At 35.8% G+C, this 27,837-nt stretch overlaps 1 protein-coding gene across 15 annotated transcripts in view; it reads right to left on the bottom strand.

Moving 5' to 3' along the window:
- LOC106872342 (xaa-Pro aminopeptidase 1) overlaps positions 1-27,837 on the bottom strand; it is a 127,320-nt gene that overhangs the window by 25,492 nt on the left and 73,991 nt on the right. For 4 of the 15 annotated variants that reach the window (XM_089347354.1, XM_089347352.1, XM_014919299.3 and 1 more), the window contains exons 2-5: positions 9,705-9,851; positions 5,075-5,138; positions 4,695-4,799; positions 1,330-1,370 (exon numbers count right to left, since the gene is read on the bottom strand). In XM_089347354.1, the coding sequence (XP_089203480.1) occupies positions 1,330-1,370; positions 4,695-4,799; positions 5,075-5,138; positions 9,705-9,818 (324 nt within the window). In that variant the 5' untranslated portion in view covers positions 9,819-9,851. Of the gene's footprint in view, positions 1-1,329; positions 1,371-4,694; positions 4,800-5,074; positions 5,139-7,623; positions 7,764-9,704; positions 9,852-9,976; positions 10,642-12,124; positions 13,815-14,215; positions 14,687-14,858; positions 14,881-27,837 lie in introns of those variants that run through there. The other 11 variants (XM_089347353.1, XM_014919295.3, XM_014919292.3 and 8 more) reach the window with 11 other exon arrangements.

Below are 27,837 nucleotides of genomic sequence, written 5' to 3' on the forward strand. Positions count from 1 at the left end.
GGAAGGTAGATAAAACACAAACCCCTTCAGGTAGATGGCCCTGCTCAGTATGTAGAAAAGGAGTAGGTAGTAACTCTATAAGATGTACCCGGTGCAAGCTATGGACACATAAGAGGTGCAGCAACATCAAAGGCAGGTTAACTAGCAAGTTAGTTTTTGTTTGTGGCAGATGTTCAGGTGCAATAAAGACTGCAAACAAACAGGAAACAACTTCTATCTCATTCCAGGGTGAAAAACTAGAGGTAGTCGATAGCTTCCGCTATCTGGGCGACCAAGTTAGTAGTGGGGGTGGGTGCGCTGAAAGTGTAGCTGCTAGAATAAGAATAGCCTGGGCAAAGTTTAGAGAGCTCTTACCCCTGCTGGCAACAAAGGGACTCTCACTCAGAGTAAAAGGCAGACTGTATGACGCATGCGTATGAACAACCATGCTACATGGCAGTGAAACATGGGCTGTAACTGCTGAGGACATACGTAAGCTCGCAAGGAATGAAGCCAGTATGCTCCGTTGGATGTGTAATGTCAATGTGAATACCCGTCAGAGTGTAAGTATCTTGAGAGAAAAGCTGAACATTAGAAGCATCAGTTGTGGCGTGCAATAGAGACGATTGCGCTGGTATGGACATGTGGTGAGAATGGAGGAGGATAGCTGCGTGAAAAAGTGCCACACCGTAACAGTTGAGGGAACCCGTGGAATAGGTAGGCCCAGGAAGACCTGGGCTGAGGTGGTGAGGCAAGACCTTCGTACATTGGGCCTCACCGAGGCGAGGACTACTGACCGAGACCTTTGGAAATGTGCTGTGCGTGAGAAGACCCGGCAAGCCAAGTAAGATCGTTGCCAGTGCCCCTGGACTGGTTCTTGTGCGGGTGGCACATGAGATGCACCATTTTGAGCGTGGCCGTTGCCAGTACCGCCTGACTGGCTCCTGTAGGATTTTCGAGCGAGATCGTTGCCAGTGCCCCTGGACTGGCTTGTGCGGGTGGCACATAAAAGACACCATTTCGAGCGTGGCCGTTTTCGTGCGGGTGACACGTAAAAGCACCCACTACACTCTCTGAGTGGTTGGCGTTAGGAAGGGCATCCAGCTGTAGAAACTCTGCCAAATCAGACTGGAGCCTGGTGTTGCCATCCGGTTTCACCAGTCCTCAGTCAAATCGTCCAACCCATGCTAGCATGGAAAGCGGACGTTAAACGATGATGATGATGATGATGACAGGTTAAAATTCCATAAGGTTCTCATAGTCACATTTATATTCTCACCTATGTCTCATTGACACATTAATAAGATGGCTATATTAAATATCTATTAGATTAAATTAAACTTAACATACCTTTACAAGCCACTCAGTTTTAGTTGGGGTATCAGGAATACCTGGAAAGAAAGATATTCTTCATATATAACAATGAAAATGAATGACTTGAATTTTAAAACAAAACTTTCCTTTAAACAGGAACAAAGCTGGAAATTAATAGAAGAAAAATAATCACATTTATTACTTTCTAAATGCATTAAGTATATATATATATATATATATATATTTATATATATATCATCTAGATATATCTATCATTTAAGATAGTAAAATTATTCACAATGTAATTTTTGATTTTTTTGTATTTTTTTTTTTTATATAGTTCTCTCCATAACAGTAAGGAAAAGGCAAAATATTCAATAAACTGAATGGCTGATTGAACTCTTGTTTTACTACAAATGCCTTTTTCTCATGCTAAATTTTTTCTTCCTTCAGTGGAATAACACAATAACGTTCATGGCTTTGAAATTAATGTTATAAATACACCAACTTCATCTAAAAATTAAATGCAAATCACAAACTCTGAAATATGAACACCAATATGTGGTGTGCGCTAACATACAATATTTTGATTTCTCAATAACAAAAACAGCAGATAAATCAAACCAGCCAACAACCAAATTTCACTTTTACTTAAAGCTTCAAAGAGCTTAATAGTTAATCCTAGTACAGCAAGTTAATGAACAACTTATTAATTTTAAAGAGATATGTGCTCTCCAGCCACACATTACATTAATTCAACTGCCACCCCATCCTGTACCAAACCACATCTCATCATACTCTATGCTTCTTTCTCCTCCACCCACTCCTGAGCCACAACACCGCTTTGTCATCTCTCTCTCTCTTTCTCTCTCCCTCTCTCTCGTCCTTCCCCTGCAAACTATATCATTGCTATCCTGCTACTCTGCTATATACCCATGTCCACCACTCACTGCATTCACGTTCTACTCTCCTTTCCCATCAGTTCTTTTACACTCTCGTGAACTCCCTAATCACTTGCCCTGTCCAATCCTCTGCACCACTCTGCTTACATTCACTTCCTTGTACATTGAAAGTAGACCCTGCCATATCTTCACCATTTTCTCTCCCTCTCTCTCTCTCTCCAACTGGGGTAACCAATGTACCTCCTCTTCAGCAAGACACCCATTTTTCTCTATATAATAGTTTAACCTCTCAGCACCTGGCACAAAACCAGCTCCCTCAATAACACTTCCTCTCTCATTCGAGAAGGGTCATTGTCTTGCAAGTATTTGGTGATCTCACTGCTGCTGATGTCATAAAAAAAAAAATCACTCAGTACACTTCGTAAAGCAGTTCACATTAGAAAGAGCATCCAGTCAGAGAAACCATACCAAAGCAAGAGCTTGGTACAGTCCTCTGGCTTTCCAGCTCCTGTCAAACCATCCAACCCATGCCAACATTAGATGGTGATGACAGTCAGGTGGCCTGAGCTATTTGAAAGTAAATTGTATTGATGAGAAACACAACATACAGATGTCCATATAAGACAACATGACAATAAGGTTGACAAGTCTTGGATTTTAGCATATGAAACCCCAAATACAATTTGCGCTCTGTACTATCATTCACTTTTATTTCTGCTACTACCAAGTAAAATGGAGCAAGGAATGTTGAGTATCTCATACAAGGACTGAAGATTTCTCTGTGCTTGACTTTTTTATATTCAGATTAGTAAATCAAAGATATATATTGTATTGGGTCATCCCATAAATGTGGTCTTTTTATTCTTTTATTTTTCAAGATTAAGATAAGCAAAATTCTTTTTTAATCTAAGATATACTCTCCGTTTTCTACAATGCACTTCCATCTATCTGGTAAACTTGCAAAGACCCTCTTCCAAAATTCACTTGTCCGTAATGAAAAATACTCCTCCAGTACTGTTCTGACCTAATCTACAGAATTCATATTTTTTCCATTCAAATGATTTTGAAGACTGCAGAATAAATGATAATCAGATGGGGCATGCCCAGCGATTATGGTGGTTGGGCATCATTTCCCTTTCAAACAACTCCAGCCTTTGGAATGTCATCCTTGCTGTATGTGGCCGAGCATTAACCTGATGGAAGAACACTTTTCAACTTGAAAAGAAAGATGGTCATTTTTCTTCTAGTGCTGACTTGAATAACTGGTTGAATGACCAAATCCAAGCTTCTCTGCTAGTTTCTCATCAGTTACGATGAGATTTTGTTCCACCAGGGTTTGCAGGACATCCTCATCAAGCTCTACAGACCTTCCAGGACGAGGCTCTAGGCTGTAGTTTCCAGCTTGGAATTTCTGGAACCACCACTGACACTGGCTCACGCTTGTTGTCCGATCCCCGTATACTGCATTAATATTCCTCACACTTTCCGTTGCGCTACTGTCTTTATTGAACTCATAAAGCAAAATATGCCAAAGATGCTCCTTTGTCATTTCCATTACAGCTTTGAAAAAATAACTTAGAATCGAACTTCATAACTTCATAACATGCACTCTTCATAACTGGCACAAAGAATAAGTACTAAGTAAAATTACTACCTGCTTTTTTAGTAAGTTGATGCAGGTAGTTTATCTCATCCCCCTTCGACTTTTAGTTCATGCAATTGAAAAAAATATGCATTATTTATGCGATGACCTAATACTTTATCAAATTTACAGGACAGTGCCAATTTGAGTTAGAGTTTGACATTATCTGCTTACCTGCTTTAACAACAGCTGCAACAATTTCGAGTTATTATGTAGTAAAGGCAACAGAAAATTACTCCAGTGTATTCTCATTTTGATATCCATAACAGAATCATAACTGATGTCTTGAGATTAAAAAAATTACACAGATGCAAAATTAAGATGTTGGATTACTGGTTAGTCATGAGGTCAACCATTGTACTGTGCCCTAAGAAATAAACAATTGTTTGTTTCTAATTTACCTAATATCCTTTCTACTATAGGCACAAGCCCTGAAATTTTTTTAGGGGTAAGGGCAAGTCGATTACATTGATCCCAGTGCTCAACTGGTACTTATTTAATCAACCCCAAAAGGATGAAAAGCAATGTTGACCTCGGAGGAATTCAAACTCAGAATGTAAACACGGACGAAATGCTAAGCATTTTGCCCAGTGTGCTAACTATTCTGCTAGCTCACCACTTTAAATTTACCTAATATAAAAAGGTTTCACTCTCTATTTTACAGTTTAGTGATTAGCCACAAGAAATGTGTTTAGCTATAAAAACTGCTCAGAAATTGAAAATATATGGAAATATGTATAAAAACAGATAAAGTTTAATCTATTGTTCTCACAAGAGAAAAGATAAATTAAAAAAAGAGACAAGTGCTTCATGGAAAAAGTTCATTGTTTAAACTAAATTTAAGTTTGGAAACTTACCATCCTTCATTATCTCCCAATTTTCATCCACTTCTTGTTGAGCTTGAAGATGATAACGACCATCTGTCCAAAGGGCAGCTTTGGTGTCCGTTACAATTGCAGTTCCTATAGCATAGAAATAAAATGGAAACAAATAATACACTGTGTGAATAAATGACAATGAAAGAGTAGACAAAGGACATTCTGAAAGGATTGTCCATCAGTAGAAATAATCTTTTATATAGTTCAATCTTTCAACTTAAAATCTAAGCCCAATGTAACATCATACTAATTTAACACAGACATGGTCCTGAGTTTGTGACTATACAGACTTGAATCAAGTAGCAAAACCCACACACATCTGTACATACACTTTACACTCACAATAAAACTATACTCACCTGCAGATCCTGTAAATCCAGATATAAATTTAAGCCGGGCATCACACGGTGCAATATATTCACTCTGAAATCAAGTTAAAAAAACATTCCATTAGTTTTGTTTTTTTTACATTGGCACAAAACCATCAATTTTGGGAATGGGTTGTAAGCAATTAAACCAAACCTAGGTCACCCAGTGCTTATTTTATTGATTCCAGAAATATAAAATGCAAAATTGAGACACAAGATATAGACTCCTGGTGAAATTCAATAAAGGCACTGAATATGCACTAATGAATATGTTACATAATAGCAACAATAAAGCAAAGCACAAGATACAAGAAGATTTTTTTTTAATCTTTAATTTTATGAATACCTTAAACAGCTAGAATTTCTTGTGTGCAAAAATCTGGAAACAGAAACTGCTGAATAAAGATTTATCTAACATCTAGGAAACTGAAAAATTGAGAATATCTCCCTCCTTTACCTCAAAATTACAATCAAAGGATGATCCTCAGCAAGACAGATATGGTGTATCTGGAACAACAGATATGTTGATCCCACTTAGTCGTTCATCTACCTACTGCTGTACCTTAAGTTTTCTTGATCAGAACAATCAAAAACCTGTGACCAAATCACAAGTTGGAAGCTGGAGGACAAAAGAAGTTACTTTTTTGCACTCCTCTGCCAATTTGTTTAGTTCCAGCTCAGCCCTGATTGAATACTAAAACAATGACAATCTTACCCTTACTTCCAGAAAGCATATTTTCAGCTACATTATCCTATGTGCTCTTTAGTAACATTGAAAATGTATAGTTTCGGGGAAATTTGTTTGTTATTAGATCAAGTGATGTTGTAGAGGTTTCCTATTTACCATTTTAACTCTTTCGTTACCAACCCGGCTGAAACCAGCTCTGGCTCTGTAGTACAAATGTCTTGTTTTCATAAGTTTTGAATTAAAATCTTCCACCAAACCTTAGTCACAATTTATGTTCCTAACACTAGCTGAATGATAACTAAGTTATTTTAGTAAATTATTTGTTATATTTAAAGTAATTGAAAGAAATACAGAGCATCTCAAAATAAATACAGTAACGAAAGGGTTAAAGTTTTCTAACAGACTTTTAAATAAATATTAGTTCACTTTATTAGAGGAGTGACAGTGATTTCAAAGCTTTGGCCCGCCACCTAAATAGTCAAAATAGAGAGCTAGCAGGTTAAAACTTGAAATTCACTGCTTTTTTCACTTCTTGTAAAATTATAACATGTACTCTACTAAAAAAAATATTGAGTAATTCTTCTGCTTAATGTTAAATTGTTTTTAGTATAACTTGACAGACAGACAGACACACACACACACACACACAAGGCCAGATAGACAAGACACTATAGGTGCAGGTTTGGGTGTATGGTTAAAAAGAATGCTTTGCAACCACATAGTTGCAGGTTCTGTCCCATTACATGGAACGTCGGGAAAGTGTCTTCTACTATACCCTCAAATGAATTTGATAGAAGGAAACAGTCATCATCATCATTTAACATCTGCTTTCCATGCTAGCATGGGTTGTGATTTGACTGAGGACTGGTGAACCAGGTGGCTACACCAGGCTCCAATCTGATTTGGCAGAGTTTCTACAGCTGAATGCCCTTCCTAAAGCCAACCACTCCGAGAGTGTAGTGGGTGCTTTTACATGCCACCGGCACGAAGGCCAGTCAGGTGGTACTGGCAACGGCCACGCTCAAAATGGTGTATTTTACATGTCACCTGCACAGGAGCCAGTCCAGTGGCACTGGCACGATCCCACTCGAATGTCTTTACTCATGCCACCAGCACATGTGCCAGGAAGGCGACGCTGGGCACAGGTGCCATCACAATTTCGCTTTCGCTTGCCCCAACAGGTCTTCACAAGCCGAGTTTCGTGTCCAATGAAGGAGACGATGTTGGCATGGGTGCCAGTCGTCAAATTTAGTTCGATTTCAATTCCGATTTCACTTGCCTCAACAGGTCTTCGCAAGTGGAGTTTTGTGTCCAATGAAGGAAGGTACGCATAAGTGGGCTGGCTACACCCCAGGCGGAGGCCTGTGTCATTAAAAAAATATATATACATATGTGTTTGTTTTCCCACTACCAGCACATGACAATCAATGTTGATTTGTTTACATCCTTGTAAACCTAGCAATTTGGCAAAGAAATCAATAGAATAAGTTCCAGACTAAAAATAAGTACTAAAGCTGATTTCTACTACTAAACCAGTCAATATGGTGCCCCAACATGGCTACAGTCCAATGACAAACAAATAAAAAAAAACATAAAAAATATTTCTCATGATTCTAATTATTTACTATAATTTCTACTTTATATATTTTATTTTAATTTTCTTAAATTCAGTTTCAATCTATTTTTTATGCTATTTTATGCTATTCTTCGATTTTTACATTATTCTATTTTTAAAAAATGTTCGAAAAGACTAGATACACAATCAAAAAGCCAATGTTCTAATTCAAATAGCTTATATAAGCTTTTTGTTACAAATTTGGCAGTCAAAAGTAGATATAATTTAAACACCTACATTTCCATGCATGCAGGGGTCAGATGGAGTTCACTGAGGCAAATTTTCTATGGCCAGATGCCCTTCCTGTTGCCAACCAAGGTAATATTTCCCCATGGCCAGACAGGTTTTCACAAAATACTGGAAAATCAAACAGCATACTACAACAATAACCGGGGATTCACAGTTTACAATGTTTGCAAACATTATGTATAAGTAACTTTTAAGGACAAGGCTCAATAACCAAAATATGTATTGTAATAAGCAAAACACTTTACTACTGAGTATACAAATAACTATAGATTTTATAGAATTGGAACTTCTGATAGTTATTGGTTCAAATCCTATTTTCTCCATCCTTTAAGTAGACTATCACTACTTTAATTTGTTATCAGCATCCATGCTAGTATGTCACCAGATTATTCCAATCTGTTGTTATAGCTTCAGTTCGTAATGTTTGTTTTGCTTTCAATTCAAATTGCATATGTGGAAAAAAAGGAAACTAATGTTTTGAGCTGGTGTTGTTAATATGCAACATAAATAAATGAAGATGAAATTTCCAGAAATATAAGAAAGATAACAACAAGAATAAGTTATACATCAAAAGTCATTGAATTCATTACAGCAAACATGTTGATCACAACAGATCCATACATGTGTCAGAATAACCACATTGCAGTAACTGAATAGCGACAGCTAACACACAAATGTGATACACTTGAGAATCAGTCTATTATGATTTTGGGGTGCTTTATGATATTCATTATATAGAACCTCTCCAAATTTTTGCCAGCATACTATGGCTTGCCATGTGTAAGAATATGACTGAAGAGAAAGAAAAGCTTGTCATGATGTCCATAAGGAATAGCTTGTCCATTCCATGCAAAAACCACAGTATAAAATGTTTCTATCAAAACTATTTAACAAGATCATGTGTAAACATCGAGTTTACACGCTATCTTCAACCAGTCAAGTTATACTGCATAGAGTGACCCAAATCTAGAGAATTTCTGGAGGAAAAGTTTAGATTAACTCAAACAGAAACCAGTAGACACCTGTTTATCTGAGCTATACTTTCAACACATACACACAAATTACTCTTGTGTCACCATATTTTAAAAATATTCTTTAGTCAATTACCAAGGGATAAATTTTAATAAATGATATATTGTGTTTAGTATTGTTCAAACATACAAAACATCCTGAGTGGAGTGGAGTCAATCCTATCAACCAAAGTCCTTATTTTATCAACACTGGAAGGATGAAAGATTAGTCAACTTAAGCAGAAATTGAACTCAGAATATAACTGGATACTGCAACAGTTTAGTCCACTGCTTTGCTGATTTTGCTAATCTACTGCCCTTATTAAAGCCATAATTACTGATATAGTGATAAATAGTGTGAAGTTTGCAAAGACTGGAATCAGAAAACCAAACCTAACAGGGTACCAACTTGGAATAGAAACTAATGGTTAGGCTATGCACTTAGTCATAAAATTGTGATTTTGATTCCCAGACTAGGTAATGTGTAATGTTCTTAAGCAAAACACTTCATTTCATGTTGCTCAGTGAACACTTAGACATGTGACCACTTCGCACCCATGCACCTGTACAGGCAATGTCAATTTGAAGGTGGAATCAAGCTAATATACAGCACAAACATTTGGTCACTATAAGCAAATTATCTGTGCAGGTTGTTCAACAAGAAATTGTGGAACTCCTCTGTTTTCTAAACAACTTGTATAAAACATGAAACTTCACAGTAAATAAATATGCCTGTTTTGGGAAGAGGTAAGTTGATTACATCGACATAAGTACTCAACTGGTACTTATTTTATTGACCCACAAAAGAATGACAGAGAAAGTCAATCTCGGCAGAATTTGAACTCAGAATGTAAAAACAGACAAAATACTGCTAGCATTTTGCCCAGCATGCTAACGATTCTGCCAGCTTGCTGCCTTATACATACATATAATTTAAACTATATACTTGCCTGTATTTTTCACAACTGTTTCAATTTCATTAATGCTTAAGAAAAGGATTTGCAAGATGCAGGAGTAAAGGTGTTTAAAGCTGGATGTTTACTAATAGTTTTCACTTACCTGATGTGCATCTTGGTGTGGAATGATATATGCATGAACAATTTCATTCACAAATTGTTTGCTTTTCATTAAAATCCGAATTTTGGACAGCACACTGGTGGCTTTTGCAGTCATTGTTCCTGTCCTTAATCACAAAAGTAAGGTTCCCTGTATTAAGAGAAAAACGAAGCATATTCATCACAAAACGCCACGCAAAAATTGTTAAATTAGAATCTAGCTTCCAGCCCTTTTAATTATGGAGAGCTGTTAATGTATAAAACCTAATAACTGACCAAAGAATGAATTGGCAGTCATTTGTTATTGGTAAATTAATACTGCACAGCACTCCAAGTTCAAATACTTCCAAGGCTAGCTATGCCTTCTTTCCAAGGTTAATAAATAAAGTACCAGTCTAGTGCAGTCAACTGGTAGAGAACCATTAGAGTATCGTAAAGGATACCTCACAGTATTTGTTCTAACTCTTTGCATTCCGAGTTCAAATCCTGCCATGGTCTACATGGGTCGTAGACAATCTCAGAAGATTGGCAGAAAAAAGATCATAGATGCTGTTCTTCCTCCTTTGATAAATCCACAAATTATTTTTTTAAGAGACAGCTACAGCTTCTTGCATTCTTTTTTTTTTTTTCTGTGATCTAAAAGTAAATTTGCTTATCCCCACTCTAGTACTATTGACCATAAAAGGATAAACAATATTTTCCCAATATTTCAATTCAATTCCTAATATCATCAAGGATTTTCTACAGTAATTATTTCTCTTAACAAACGAAATGAAGAATGAAGCTAAATTACACCGAAGGGAAAAAAAACAGTGGGAACCTGAAAATAGTTGACGGAGAATTTTAAAGTAACAAAGCTTTAAAACGTCATTTCCTGTTAGGAGCTTACAAAATTGTTGTGTTTACTGTCAAACATCGCCAGATATCTTAACTGTTTACAAACAATCTCGGAGAACATATAACCTTAGTATTCCTTCGTTTAGGGTTATAAAATGAAAGCGGGAAACTATTGCTAGTAATCGACATTGAAAAAAAAAGTTTAAATAGGAAATTTTTTTTTAATTATAAAAATGAATTAAAAACTGAAAATTAGTTGGGGTTAGCATTTGGTGGGGGGTACAAAATCGTAATTTCCGTTGTTGAAAGCAGAAATCTATAGCTGGGGCAAGGTATCCGACACGTCCACCTCGAAATTAACAAATACTGTAAATATTTCTTTCATTTTCTGGTCATAAAATGAAAGAATGTCGAGATTAAATTTTCTAATACAATATTAGACAACTAAAATATTTACAGAAAGCCGACTTCTATATTAAATAGGTACTACATCTTAAACAGAACCCTACATTTTTTTTTTAGTACGAGGCACGACACGGGTTTTCGTGGACACAAGGAACTTGTTGGTAAATTAGGTAAACCTGTAGGTTTACATTTTGTTTTTTTTTAAATATCTGTCAAACCCCATCAAGACTAGAACCCAAAACCACGTGTACCATAAACAATCCTCGCTCTCGCAATAATTAGTAAACTACTTTGTAAAAATCTTAGAAATGCTTTTTTGAATTAACTAGAATAAAAGTCAAGGTTTTCCGACGCAGTTCCGTTTTCACTCCAACATGAAACATGGCATTTAGATGAAGAAAACACGACTCCGTAGTGTTTACACCTTTAATAAGAACTTAAGAAGCATAACATGAAATAATAGAAGTAGATATTAGGTACACTAAGAGTTCACCACTAAGTCGCCACAAAATACCACTCTCAGATTTGATTTCGAAGTGCCTCTCAAAAGGGACCATTCGTGAGGTCACTCAAAGTATCAGAAATAGTAGCCAAAACTCCTTCAAATCACACGCTATTGTCTTAAGAATAATATGTTAGCTTATGTAACGGTAGATATATAAATAAAACAGAGTCGTAACAAATAGAAAACCTTGGGTATCTTATTCTTTTTCGTTCAATTTTCTGCAATAATGTAGTTTTGCTTGCTACTTAAAAATAACTCAATTTTTACACAAACTAGTAATAACATTTCTCAGTCACAGTTGATTTGGGACTATACACAACAATGAACCTGTAGACGGGTCAAAACGGAGTCTATACATTTAGTAATATATATAATAAGAACTATTAAACAAATTTCCATCAAATCAATCACCACAGTCTTAAAAGAAGTGGGGGAAAACGACACAATGTCAGTCCGATTTAGGAAGAGATGGGACAGTCACAAGTTGAACAGTTTTGAACGTAGGTATGCTCAATTAGGACTAGTGTGGAAAAAAAGTCACATTGTTTATTTATATCGAAGAAATATGAATAGAATATTGAGATATGTATTATGAATATTGAGATAAGTGTTTCTCGATTGAATTATATTTTATAATAAAAGAAAAAGTAGACAACATAATGTTTTCATTTTCTTACGGTAAATTTCAGTATTGAATACTTTCGTTTTTCCTTATGGTTCAGGTAAAAATTTGGAAACCATTGGAGTTCAATAAAAACATTATGAGCATCATCATAACAGAATACTTTTATGCACAATTGAGCTAATTCCGAATCTGTTGCCAAACAAATACACAATATCACATGTATGCTTGCAATGCGGCGAACTGCAAAGCAAGAAATACCTTGTTTTATGGTGCTTGTTGTAAGATATACAATATTTACATTGATGGACCTCAACTGCAATATCTGCCACATTTAATAAATGATAGGGAAATATAAAATAGATAAATAAAATCAATGTTAGCTGAGGATGCGGCGTAATAACAAGTGAACTGAAGATATTTTTTTTAAATGTAAGTTCCCAACAGATATTTTCAGCAATAGCGAAAACGATTTACTTTTGCGTATCGTAATTTCTACCATTCTTAGACAATAATAATGTGCATTTATAAACTAATTGCAGTAATAATTGTACTTGTTCTTTTAAATGACATAAAACTATAACATTTCTTCAGTGTGGCTTACTCATCCCCCGCCAAAAAATTATCAAATGGATAAGATAAATAACAGTTTCCTAAGTCATAGGGATAGATACCCTAAGAAATAAACGTAAGAATTGCTTTAAAAAATATTGGTAATACTATTTAGAGGGTCCCGAGAAGAATCAAGCGGGAATAATCAAAAGAACGAGATATTTAGAATTTCGTCTTCGATTGGGTTTTACGTAAATAAAAATATACTTTTAAAAACTGTTTTACTATTAATTAAACGGCATTCTGCTTCCAATTAAACTTCTTTCACTAATTGTTTTCGATATTTATTAACGATTAATTTACTTCAAATTATAAATGCTGTTAATGCTAATGTACAATTGATTGAATATTTACCAAATGTCCCTTATAAAGTACACTTTGCAATGATTTTAGTAAAAAAGATGTGTTGTGAATGATTATTAAACGGAAATGTCCCAAACATAAAGATCGGAAGATCAGTATTAGTCTAAACAGTTTATATCAGGTTTCAAATTTATCACTAATGTGATTAAGATATAATAGTTGTTGGCTTATAAAGACAGGGGTCCAATGAGTATTGCATGTACTTTTATAAAAACTATCAACCTTTTAAAATAATGGATAGCCGTTTCCTTTTAATCATAGCAAGCCATTAAGTTTATTTTAACATAAAGCCAAACTGACGAGAAATATTTCATCCGATTCAAGTATTTCGATTACCCGATTCTTTTAGGGACCCTAATAACAAATGCAAGTGAGACATTGAATTTTAAAGAGATTTTTCAGGCTCTTAAAAAATCCCAAGTTTAGGCTTTTGTTGAATTAAATTTGTTTTATCGCATTTAAATTTTTTCTCCCAATATTAATCCCAAATTATCCGGAACAATTACAAATCGGTTCACCTTAAACATTGTAGCCGTTAGGAGCGAAATAGCAATTGCATAATTATATTTCATGTGAAAAGAATATACATTTCAGAGCTTTAACTGAAACTGTTATGATACTCCAGATAAATTTCACTAAATTTGAAATGTATTCAACATTATATTGCATAGGTCTTCATTTGAACGTCATTTGGAAAATGAACTGATAACTACTTACTTGAAACGAAACACTCCTATAGACACCAACTTAGTTAAGCATCGAGATTATATAAATACATATGGGAGGGGGTAGTAAGAAAGCCTCCGGTCAGTCGTGAAAAAAAAAAAAATTGAAATGAAGTAACTGGAAAAAGTATTTCAGCACGATAAATTAAAGAATTTAAACATGAAACTTTATAGTTAAAAAAAATAAAAACATGCTACATTCTAAAATAATGTGAAAGCAATATGATCAAGGTAACTGAAGCAGACGGGCTCTCGCCGCGGTTTCTCTTGGTTGATGCCGACTAATTTTATTTACCATCCTTGTCTCTTTTTTAAAAAATTCAAAAGCATGCATTGAAAGTCAGATACATTCATCCCTTTTTTGTGGTGACAGTCATACCTTTTGCAGCTGTAAGAAAACATTATCATTAATTAAAAAAAAAATTAAGTGAAAAATATAATTATACTGTATAAGATAGTTGGGCGTTGTTTAGGTCCAGGCCAGTCCCAGTGAAAGAGACATGATGAAAAGTGTTCAAACCGTGACATCATTTTTTTTTTCATTGTGTCCTTTCTAAAGTGTAGGATAGTAGGGTTCGGTTTGAGGGAGACCTGACTGCTATGCTATATGTCATATAAGTTAACTTCTGGGCCCGCTTATATAAGATTGTATTAATATTTTATAAATCGATCTATTTAAATGCATTAAAATACTCTTTAAAGGGGAAAATATAGGTACTGATGCTGTAAAAGAATGCGAAGACAAAAAGTATATAAACTGATATATGAGAAAATTTACCACAAATTCACAGACCGAGTAAAATAACACACGTACGAAGGAATGAGTAAAGTTATGTAAATTTTATAAATATATATATAGGTGTGCGCGCGATGCGCACGCACACAGTATAACTGCTACAGCTGATAGTGTTTGTATCGGGTATGTGACATGTGCGCACATACTTGTGTGTCTGTGTCAAATATCAATTTGTCAGTTGCTAACCAATATATTAAGTCTTCTGAAACAGACGCCCACAGTGCCCCTTTTTTACTGCAATGGTCTAATTTCATAGCTCATTGAAAAGAATATATACTCAATAACTAACTTACTCATATGACTCTCATCATCAAGGCCGGATTAAGGCCCATAGAGGCCCTAAGCACTTAGAAGATTTTGGTACCCCCTATATATATGTAATTCAAAATGTAAACAATAATAAACCATAAAATAATTTTTTTATTTTTCAAAGTGAAACAAACCTAAGAGTGGGATGTTTATTTTGATATACTTTCACTTTATTCATATTTGCATTGTCATAAGTTATTGACCATATCCTCGCTATGACACCATGAACACTTCGGAATTATAATTAGAAACCACTTCGAATATTATTTAACAAGTTTATAGAAATTTCTTTTGTGCCGTAAACCATTTACCATTGGTGGTGCCCTCCCTCTTTCTCTTGCTGCCCTAAGCACATGTTTATTTTGCTTAATGGTTAATCCAACGCTGCTTCTCATCATTATCATCATCGTCGTTTGGATGGTTTGTCAGGAGTTGGCCAGCTGCAATTGTCTGTTGTGGCACAGTTTCTACGGCTGTATGCCCTTCTTAATGCCAACCATTGGGTACTTTTTATGTACACAACACTGGCACAAGAGTGGCAGCAGCACCTGTAAAGGGGCAAGACTGGATGACAACGATTTTACTCTATATTTATTATTGGTTATTATAATACCAGCATAATTATGCTGGTATTATAATGCCAGCATAGAAAATGGACATTAAATGATGATGATGAGTATATATCCATAAAAATAAATCCATAGAAACCAAGCCAAATCAGACTGGAACCTGGTGCAGCTCTCCAGCTTGTCAACTCTGGTCAAAATGTCCAACCCATGCTAGCATGGAAATGGACGTTAAAGGATGATGATGATGATGATGACACCAATAAAATCAATTAATTGAATCTTTTCTATAATAAGCAGATACAGGGAAACAGATGGGGTGCAGGAGGCTCTGAATAGAGATAATACCTTTTTTGGCATCTCACAAATGCACGTTGCCAGGGATGGTCAGGTGGGCAGGCATCACTGATCCTCATTCAACTTCTAATCTTTCACTTGATGACCCCTGGTGCCACACCTCAGTACCCAACTTCAGCTGGTGGGCTAAACCAAGTGAGATGATGTTAATATTGCACCAGTAAGCAAAAGACTCCAAGTAAGGCATTCCAAAGGGTGACTGGCAAGAGCAGAGCAACCTGGTTAGGTTAACAGTCTGGTGTTTAGAGACAATGCACATCTCAGGTAGAGGCATACAGTTGTGGCTAACAGCTTGGTGAGGAATGGGTACCACCAAGCTAACTTGCCCGTGATACATTCATGATGATGACAGCTAGACCAGAACTCATAACAGATTGGTTGTTGCCCAGGTTAACATCAAAAAGTGGACAGGCCAGACCTCAATTTCTCTGACTCACTGAAGGCAGAAGAAGACAGAAAAGTACCAAAATTTGGTTGCAACATCATCAATGAATGCCCTATGATCATACGGTTAAGGGATAAGAAGGAAGGGTGGAAGGGAAGTAGCAAAACTACTGTTGCAACAGAAATGATAAAGGAAGGACATGGCTTGGCTATGGTCAAGGGAACGATAACTGTTGGGAGTCAAGATTTGTTTTTGTTGCTTTGCTCCATATCAGCTTTGAATAAGCAGACATTTGATCAAAGGGATCCCAGCCTTGACCATTCCACCTTTTATATGAGTTGTTACTAATTTTTCTAATTTGTCTTTTTCTTATTTAAGACAGCTGCATTTGATTTGAGAGAGATTTGGCTGATACTTCATGTAGGCGTGCAACAACAGAGGCTTCCAGTCAGTACTTTGGTGATCCTTCTAAACAGTGATCATAAATTCATTTGGCTTTAACAATTCATAACATTAATGTTTCCAATGACACAAAGTATTAGATTTATAACAGGCATGAACTTGCAATTCTGTCATGCTTATATCAAAGCCTGTTCATCAGGCAGAGAACATTTCTCTTTTTATTTTTTTTTTTATGAGTCCCCTGTGTGTGTATGTGCATACGTGCATGCATGTATGCATCCATGTGTATGCATGTGTGTATACATGTGCGTGCATGTGTGTGTGCATACACGTGCATGCATGTGTGTGCTGGAAAACCTATTGTTTCTTATATAAAACCATTGGTTACATAATACAAGTCAGTATTCCTGACATTTGTGGACGTACAAGGTCTATTACCTGTGTACTTTTTTCTGAAAAATGAGGGTGTAATGTTGTGTCTGTTTTTAATACAATTAAATGAGATCAGTGAAAATATAGTTTAGTTGTGAAAGCATTAGGCTCATGATTGTACTTATTTTTTTATTACCCACAAGGGGCCAATATTAGACTCATGATTGTACTTTGTTGATCCTTCTAAACATTGATCACAAATTCATTTGGCTTTAACAATCCATAATATTAATGTTTCCAATGACACAAAGTATTAAATTTATAACAGGCATGAGCTTGCAATTCTGTCATGTTCATATCAAAGATTGTTTATCAGGCAGAGAACATTTCTCATTTTATTATTTTTTATGAGTCCTCTGTGTGTAGTGTGGTGTGGTGTGTGTGTGTGTGTGTGTGTGTGTGTATGTGTATGCATGCATGTGTGTGTGTGTGTGTGTATGTATGCCTGTGTGCATGCGTGCATCCATGTGTGTATGTGCATGCAGGTGTGTGTATGTGTGTGTTAGAAAACCCATTGTTTCTTATATAGAACCATTGGTTACATAGTACGAGTCAGTATTCCTGACATTTGTGGAAGTGCAGGGTCTATAACCTGTGAACTTTTTTCTGAAAATTGAGGGTGTAATGTTGTGTCTGCTTTTAATACAATTAAATGAGATCAGTGAAAATACACAGTTTAGTGGTAAAAGCATTAGGCTCAGGATTGTTAGGTCAAGGGTTTGGGTCTCAAATCAGGTGGCATATTGTTTCATTTAGCCCTTTAGCAAGACTCTTTATTTCACTTTACTGTAGCACACTCAGCTATAAATGAGTACCAGTAGCACCTAGGTGTGGCATCCTGTAATGAACTGGTATCTTATTCAGGGGCAGTCTTGTACTTTCAGCCTAAACACTTGACTCTTGAGCCTGTCGGTTCAAGGCAGAATTTCTTTCTTTCAATTGAAACTATATTCTCTATTTTTACTGGGTATGTTTGTTAAGCTTCTGTTAAAGGGTGATATATATATATATCTACTGAGAAATGGTGAAGTTTCGTATGAATAAGATCTACACAGAATTTGCTGGCTGCTGTTATTGTGCAGAAGAACAGGTCATATCAGGTATTATATGTCAGAGATTTCAACTACATTGATGCTATTGACAGAGACATGCAACATGAAACTTAAGCCCTACAAAAGTTAATAGGGAACAGAGATTCCTGGCATGGTGTGATGAAATGCATCTTGGTTGTGACCACTTGAAGAAATGTGGATATCACCTACATAAGAGTGCATACAGTGATAAATTTCAGGAAAGAAATAGTTAATGTACAAAAAAAAAGTAGAAAAACAGCCAATTCTTCAAGCTTGATGGTTTGAGAAAGCATTGTCTGTAAATGTCACATACAATAAAATGACTTAATTAGAAGTTTTTATTCCAAGTTATTAGGGATTCTGAGAATGCACATTGCCAAGGGGATGCACTGGACAGCACTGTCCCCTGACTCTTCAATGGTGCACCCTCAGATTTACAGTGATACACTTATTTTGAAATTCCACTTCAGCATTATTATGAATAAGCATCCACTCAGAATATTCTGAAGCATCCCCAGGCATCAAAGTCTGGCAACTATTATCGATTTTTTTTTTCAACAATCTAAGTATGTGATGAGGTTTCCAGACATGACTTCTACTCATGTGTCAAATAAAGTATAAAAGTAATATTGTTGAAAACTGTGAGTAGTGAAATGCAGAATTAGGTCCGCTGATCGTAAGAATCAAATATTGATCGCTTTGCTAAAAACTAACAACTGTAAATGCAGGTGCTATGAGGTATTTCTCTTGAGTGTTTAAGAAAAATATTCTGCAGGCGCTATGGGTTATTTCCCTTGGATGTTTAAAAAAAATTAGTTATATGAGGTAGATATAAAGATCCCTTCCAGGAGCTGTATTTTCGAATTTTTTCAACAATCTAAGTGTCATGAGGTTTCCAGATATGAGTTCTACCCAGGTGTCAAGTTTCATCAAAATCAATAAAATGATGTAGGAGGAATTAGATAACAATGCCACAAATAAACACACCGATTTTCCACATATGTAGTGTATATATATGTATATATGTATGTGGATATATATATATATATATATATATATATATATATATATATATATATATATATATATATATATATATATATATATATATGCGTGTGTGTGTGTAATATATGTATATATGTATATATATATATATATATATATATATATATATATGTATGTATGTATGTATGTATGTATACATATGTATGTATGTATACATATGTATGTATATATATATGGGAAAATTCACGAAAAAACAACAGACAGGTGGAGCAAACAACAAATGGATGTATTAGTATAACGCTTGGGAATGTATGTATATATGTATATCTATTTTTATTTATTTATGGGTTTCAGCCAAGTGGCTGTGGTCATGCTGGAGCACCACCGTGATTTTCTGTCTTTATGCTTTGCTCTCTTCACGTTCCTTGCATGGCTCTTCTTCCGCACCTGATATAGTCCAATCAAGAGTTTTGATGGCATATCTGGTGTATAAGAGAATTTGACATCGCTGCCCTAAATTGTGACTCATTTCGAGCCATTGGTTCGTCTGGTATCGTGGAGAGGAAAGCGTCGAGTTTTGTCTTGAAGACCTCCACATCCGTGTCTTGCAGGTCTCTCAAATGTTTTGGCAGGGCATTGAAGAGCTGAGGTCCTCTGAAACCGAGGCTGCTGCAGTAACTTGTTCTTATGTGAGATGCAGTGGACGGCACCTTTGGCACCATGCAGTGGCGACCCATGCGGGCATTCCTGTAGTACTTGATGCCAAAGTTCGGCACCAGTCCTTCCAGTATTTTCCATATGTATATTATTACATATCTCTCCCGCCTGCGTTCCAGGGAGTAGAGACCTAGTGCCTGCAGTCGCTCCCTGTAGTTCATCTGCTGGACTATGGCGATCTTTTTTGTATAGTGCCTCTGAATTGCCTCGAGTTCTGCTGTCCGTTTGACACTGTGTGGTGACCACACCTGAGAGCAATAGTCTAGGCGGCTCAGGACAAATGTCTTCCATAGAGTCAACATGACTTTTTGATCCCTTGTACGGAATGTCCTCAGTATCCACCCCGCCAGCTGTCTGCACTTTGCTGTCAACTTGACAATGTGCATGTGAAATGATGCATCACTACACATGTTGATGCCCAGGTCTCTCACGGCTTGTGGTTCTGGGATTGCAGTACCTCCAGGTCCTGTGTATGCCAGTTGGGAGGCACTTGTGGCCTTGTAGCGCAGTACTTTAAATTTTTCCGCATTGAACTGCATATTGTTTTGCTCTGCCCACTCATATATTGCATTTAGGTCATTCTGTAGGCTTACAATACCATCAGGATTCTTTATTGCCTGAGATAGTTTTGTGTCATCAGCGTAGCTAGTGACCGTGGGCATGTTCAGAAGGGCCACTATGAACAGTAGTGGCCCCAGGACAGTTCCTTGCGGAACACCGCTCAATATTTGTGTTTCCCTAGATAGTTCTCCATTGGCTGCAACTGTCTGACTTCTACCATTCAGGAAGTCATGCAGCCATTCTCCTAATTTACCAGTTATGCCAAGGTTTCGCAGCTTGTGACATATCAAGCCATGATCGACTTTGTCAAAGGCTTTTGCAAAGTTGAGATATATCACATATATATATATGTGTGTGTATGTATATATATATATATATATATATATATATATATATATATATATATATATATATATATATATATATATATACTAGCAGAAATACCCGGCTTTGCCCGGGTTAAAGAGAATAATGAAATCTAAAAACGCAACCCTCAACTGTTAGTAGCTACGATACCATATTTCTACATTAATAACTCTCCAATCCATGCCAGCATGGAACATAGACATTAAGTGGAATGCCAGTCTCTCATCTAGGAGGGCCTTGAAATCAATGTTATCAACTGGGGACTATGTGTGTCGTAGTGATAATAAAAAGACCCAAAGGAGGTCTGCAACGAAATAATTTTACTCAGCACTTTGCAAGTGAATCAGTGGAAGCAAAGATGCGTCTCATTTACTTGACAATTTATGCACCACATTGCAGAAATCACAATGTAAGTATATCTGAAAGGGTAGTTTTACACTGTTGTACCGTTGAATTACAAATAATGCTCATCTGTTATGTTCGGGTTAAAATTTTCATCAACATCAAAAATATATGAATTTTCATGGGAGTTATGGCCGTTATACACAGAATATAATTTCTAAATTTCATAAAGATCCGTTCAGTACTTTTGACGTAGTTTTGGATAAGAAAACAAATGACTAATGTGTGTGTTTGTGTGCATGTGTTTGTGTGTGATGGGTGTATATATGTATAGATATCTGTATACATGTATATATATGTATATATGTGTACATATTACATGTACATCTATATATATATATACATCTACACATATGTATACATATACATGTATGCATATAGATTTATATCTATATATATATCTATACATATACGTGTACATATACACGTATATGTATACATATACATCTCTTTCTCTCTCTTTCTCTCTCTCTGAAAGTATCTGTCATTACAGTATCGAAATGTGATTGTTTCAGTTAGTAGAATAGTTTCATTTTTAAAGTGAAAGTATTTGACATGAGTGTTTTTGTTTCACTTTTGTCACGTAATACTTAAATAGTGGAGGAGATATTATGTTGCCGTGGGCTTGAACTCTGCAAGAAATTAAAATTTTTTTTGACTAAAACACAACTGGAACCCTAAGTAAGGCATCTGTAAAATTTGAATGAAATTGGTTGCGTAGTTCTCGAGTTTTAGGGATTCACACAGACAGACAGACAGACAGACAGACAGACAGACAGACACACATTCTCATTTTTATATATATAGATAGATATATATGTATATATGTATACATATATATGTATGTATATATGTATACATATTTATGTATATATATATATATGCATATATGTATACATATATATGTATATATATATGCATATATGTATACATATTTATGTGTATGGATATATGTATATATATATATATATATATATATATATATATATATATATATATATATGCAGAGGTGGGCACCGTTAATCAAAAAGTTAACTTCGTGAACATTAATCTGTTAGTTCTTTGAAAATGTAACGGAAGTTAACGTTAATCCATTAACGTTGTCTTTTATTGAAAAGAGGCATAACTACAGTTTAATACCTCCACCAACTTCGTTGCCTCGTAACTTCCAGAAAAATGGATACTTTTTAACGAAAATTTCACCAAATAATGGCTGGTATCTTGTAGATTGGGTGTTGTTATGTATGTAAAGATTTGTTGGAAAAGTTTTCTGAGGGGCAGGAGAATTTACAGTTTCAGAAGTTTCAGAAAATTTACAGGACCTGACATTTTCCCCCTCATCACTTTCTGGAAAATAGGTATTTTTTAATGAAATTTTGTACAAATACCTTTCAAACAGTGTAGATTACGATTACAAAGAAATTTGTATGCAATATTTTTGGAAGAAGGCGAGGGAGGATTTTCTGGAAAACAGAGTTTCAGATCAGATGGCCCACGTAAGTTAGAATTTCTCCTTTTTGATGGGGATTTTTTCCAATGTTTCCCCCCCCCCCTCCACCACCACCACCCCCAAGTCTTCAGAATGGTGCGAGGTATCTTTTCACGAAAAAACAAGAAAAATATTTTGAAAATTTTTTTTTCACTCCCGCCATCCCTATACCACCCCAGTCCGAAACGATTTTGGCCATTTTTTTTTCACTACGCACTTAAAACCTGTGAGAGAAACATCGGGTTAAAAAAAAGCATTGTCGATAATTTCAGAGGAAAATGTGTAATTTAAGGGAGATCTGGCTGCTGTTTCTAGCACATCCCAAAACCTCCCTCCTCTTTTCTTTCTCATTCACACATCTATTGATATTTTTCAATATTTTTTCTCCCCATAAACAAATTTTGTGAAATGATGATGTCAAAGTAACTCACATGTAGTCCCAACCGAGCAAGGCCATGTCATGTGTATGTGTAAGAAAACACCTAAAAATATCTTTAGTGTTCATATTAATCTGTCAAATGTAATGCTTATTTGTTCATGTTATTTTGAATTATTCAGGTTCAAGAGGGGTGTCCACAATATTTGCTTGTAACTTTGTAAATTTTTTTACATACAGATTTGAAATTTTGTCAGTGGGTGCTTTATATACCACTGGTTTATAGTGGCACTGACAGTTTCAACCTCGGCAATGTCAACAGATTGAAGTTTTTGAGACGCCATCACCTAATATCTTAAACAATATAAATATTTGAAACTATTACAAAACATGTAGCTAATTAACAAATCAGATATTACAATATCAAAAATATAATTTGGCTATGCAAATACTAGTATATTAGAGGAATGTACATAATGTTTAATATATTATAATGATATATAAATAACTTGTAGAATGAGGTCCTACAAATTATTTATAATAATCCTTTCTACTGGAAGCACAAGGCTTCAAATTTGGGGGAAGGAATTAAGTCGATTATATCGACCCTGGGTGAGTTGGTAGAATCATTAGCACGCTGGCAAAATGCTTAACATTTCATCTGTATTTACATTCTGAGTCCAAATTGCTCTGAGGTCATATTTCGAAGCTATGGGTTTCATGTATGTTTATCACAAGAACTCAGCTTTGTCACACAACATGAAAATTGTGGAATCTGAGAAAATTTCGAGAATGACATTTAAAAAGACCATTAAAATATAAAATTATTTAACAGAAACAGAGACCTCTGATTTATAAGTGAATACAAATGTGTGTAGCAATGCACCGAAAAAGTAAGGTGAATGTCAGAAGATAAAGCAAAAAAGCTGTTGTTATAGCTGAAGAATAAATCAATAACAAAATTTAGCAGTTGACAGCAAAAGCCAGTGAGATCAACTGATAAGTCTGCATAGTAATTAATGACTTAGTAAGGATAATTAATGACTTAGTTAGGATAATGAACAACATGTCCCCACTATGCAAACCCTATGAAACGAAGAAACATGTACAGAACTTCATGCACCACATGCAATTCTCTGGATTTGATCAGAAAGATAGGGTTCGAGTATACAGGGGTGCTAGAAAGAAGCTACATAACATTATATGTAATGAAACCAGTGGTACCTGCCCTAGATATAGAAGCAAAGACTGGAAGAGAATACAAAGAGCTTGTAACAAAGCAAACAGGGTGAACATGTGGTATAAAACCAACAAATATCAAGGAGTGATGTTTGTAGAAGCCATAGCCCATGGAGAACTAGCCCATAGATTTAGGAAAGCTCTGAAGAGGACAAAACTCAACATTAAGATTGTTGAAAAGCCAGGGAATTCCATCAGATCACAACTATGTAGGACATACTCCTTTCAGAATACCATATACACCAATTATCATTGGTATGTAGGATTAGCCCTAGCATTAACTGTAGAACTAGAAATGTAAGATGCATAGAAGGTGTTTGTAAAGACATGACCATGACATACATAGGGGAGACATTTAGGAGCATTGTGGAAAGACTAAATGAACATTTGAGATAATATGACAACAAAAAACAGTCCTCCATACTCAACCAGCATGGAGGCAACCTGGGTCAACTTGACATCCGCATTTTATCCAAGCACCCAAAGGACCAAACCTTCCGGCAAATACACGAGTATGTCCTCATAAATGAAATGTAAGCAGATAGACATACAGATGGATAAGTACATAGGTAATATAAACAGACAAGTACACATACACACACACATGCAAATGAAGACTGAAACACATGAACATATACACACACACTTCACTTCACACAAGGACACATATGGAGACACACATCCACACATGTGAAGATACACATTCATACATACAGACACAGAACATAGTCACAATCCCCACACACACACACACACACACTCAGACATGCACACACAAAGAGACGGAGGTACACACACATGCAAACACATACACACACACACATAAAAACACACAAACATACAAACACATGAATATGTAGAATACATACATACAAATGTACACACATACATACATATATACATATGTATGTATATATGTATGTTTGCATAGTAATTAATGATATCTAATTTGGACACAAGGGAGACACATGGCCTAGTGGTCAGAGCAGCAGACTCGCAGTTGAGGGATTGCAGGTTCAAATCTCAGACTGGACGATTTGTGTGTTTATGAGCAAAACACCTAAGCTCCACGCAGCTCCAGCAGAAGGTAATGGTGAACTTTTGCTGACTCTTTCGCCACGACTTTCTCTCACTCTTTCTTCCTGCATCTAGCTGCTCACCTGCGACAGACCGGCATCCCATCCAGGTGGGGAACCTATATGCCAATGAAACCAGGAAACTGGCCCTTATGAACCAGACATGGCTTGAAAAGGAACAAACAACAACAACAATTTAGACACAAGGCCAGTAACTTTGACGGGAGGGCAATTAGTCAATACCATTGACCCCATTTCTTGACAGGTACTTTATTTTATCAACCCCAGAGAGATGAAAGGTAAAGTTGACCTCACCAGATTTTGAACTTGGAAAGTAAAGATACAGAACAAACGCTGGAATACACTTTTTCCAGTGCTTTAAGGATTCTGTCAGCTCACCTAAATAATTGAAGGAACTAAAACATCTTTGACATCTAATGTTTTCTGTAAGTAGATGATATTTCAACCATTAGATACAAATATAAAAGACAAAAGATGAGAAGTATATTTTTAATTATTGCTTTGCAGTGATTTTTTTCCTGTTAGCAATCAGTAAGGATAGTTAAATTAGACATTTCTTAAAGTTAGAGAGAAAATTTATAGTTGGATGTTCTTCATACCCTTGATAATTGAATCATGAATTCGACTGCAGACAGTAACATTCTTTTTCTTGTTGTTACATCATATTGACTAGAATAGAATTAGCATTTACAAATATGTGATCAATAGTCCTGATTAACTTAACTTCACACACTGCCTTTAACTATGCCCTTTTGCTGTTGTTTTTTGGGGGTTTTTTTTGTATGATAATAATAAACCAGAGTTAATGTCACTCACTCTTTCTTTAAATGTTCTGAGTAAGTGAACTTACTTATAGTGCTTCTAATACAACATAGTTCAAATCCTAGTCAGAATTTTTTTTTAAATGCATTCATCAGCATGTTACTGTTGACATATTCCATTATCTAAGCACTAAACAACTGACAGTGGTGATGTTGGTAGCATTGCTGTTCTTGTTGTTTGTATAAAGGTGTTAGTGATGCGGTTGTAAAAATAGAGGTAGGACACAATGACTTTGTGCTAAGAAAGAGTAGCAGGAGAAAGCAATTGCCCATAGCAGCTCTCTGTATTTATAAGCTGTCTATATTTGTAAGCTTTTAAGCAAGAATAATTATATCTACCGCGTTTTTTTCTTTTATTTAGAGACTGGGCCCCCTTCTATAAACTTTGCTTCTTGATGGGAGGAGTTAGACAGTAGGGGTGAGTGGAAAAGGGTTATTTGTTAACATCTGCCACACTGAAATGAATATTAGAGTCTAGAGGAAGATCAAACAAATAATGACAATATCTAAAATCTAAATCTAAAATACAAGAAGCATGCTATCTCTGAATTTTCACTGAAAGTAACTTCAGTGAGCGGTTATTATGGATAAATATATATAGTTTGAAATGATTGGTAATTTTTTCTGGGTTTTTTGGGGGGGGTTTTTTTAATGATTTGATCTAGAAGGAACTGTGCCCTTGGGTTTTGCTGGCACTTTGAGATTGGTGAGATTGATGCTGCTAATGTTCTACTTAAACTATTGCAAGTTGATAGCTGCAAAAAAAAAAAAAAAGAACTCATGCTGAGAAAGTTCTAGAGAGAAAATGTTAAGAGGAAGAAGGACCATACATAGTGGTTTGTATGGAGTCTGGTGGGATGGACACTGGACACAACATGGGTGACAAGAAGAATTCTAATACGCCAGGAATGCTGACTGGAAATGGCATATAACCAGTCAGAGTCAAAGAATGGAAACCAGTGAAGTTGCAGCAGAAAATGCTGAGAAAGAAGACAGTATATCTGTAGTCCAGAAGTTCAAATGTATTGTTGAGCAACATCAAGTCAATCAGATGAGCTATCTTTCTTCTAATGTGGAAAGCACTGATCCAGACATGGGAGAAGTATTCCATTACAGATCTCACTTGATCTTTGTAAAGCTCTAGTTGTGATTGAGGGTTAAAGCATTTAATGACCGTGATGAAGAAGGCTAGCCTTTGCTGCTGAGGATGTACACTAACTAGAAGAGAACTTCAGTTTTGGTGAAGCTAATATTTGAAACATTTGTGAGGATTCTAGGTTTGTGCTGCTCATATTTAGGTGGCTCTGAATAATATTCTCTTAAGATGTGCAATGATTGTGTCCTTATTCCTTTGAATGTTGACATGACTGCAATAGAGGATATTATTTTCATGGTTTCTCTCTTCACAAAATCAGTGCAAACTTTATATGAAGTGTCAAGGATGAGTTCAAAAAGGATAGGAAAGAATGAACAATAGTATCATCAATGTAGAAACAGGAAAGTGGATGTGATGCCAAGTAGATATTAAAAGAAGAGTGTGGGAAACAAAACGAAGCCCTGAAGCACAGCAGAGTGTGGGTTAGAGAGAATGTCACCATTTACATCTCACAGAAAGCCACTAATAAAAGGGACAGGAGTTGGATGGAGCCAATATGTGGGAAGTTTTGATACAAGA

This window comes from Octopus bimaculoides, chromosome 2 (assembly GCF_046866305.1).
Source record: "Octopus bimaculoides isolate indiv1 chromosome 2, ASM4686630v1, whole genome shotgun sequence".
Taxonomy (NCBI): Eukaryota; Metazoa; Mollusca; class Cephalopoda; order Octopoda; family Octopodidae; genus Octopus; species Octopus bimaculoides.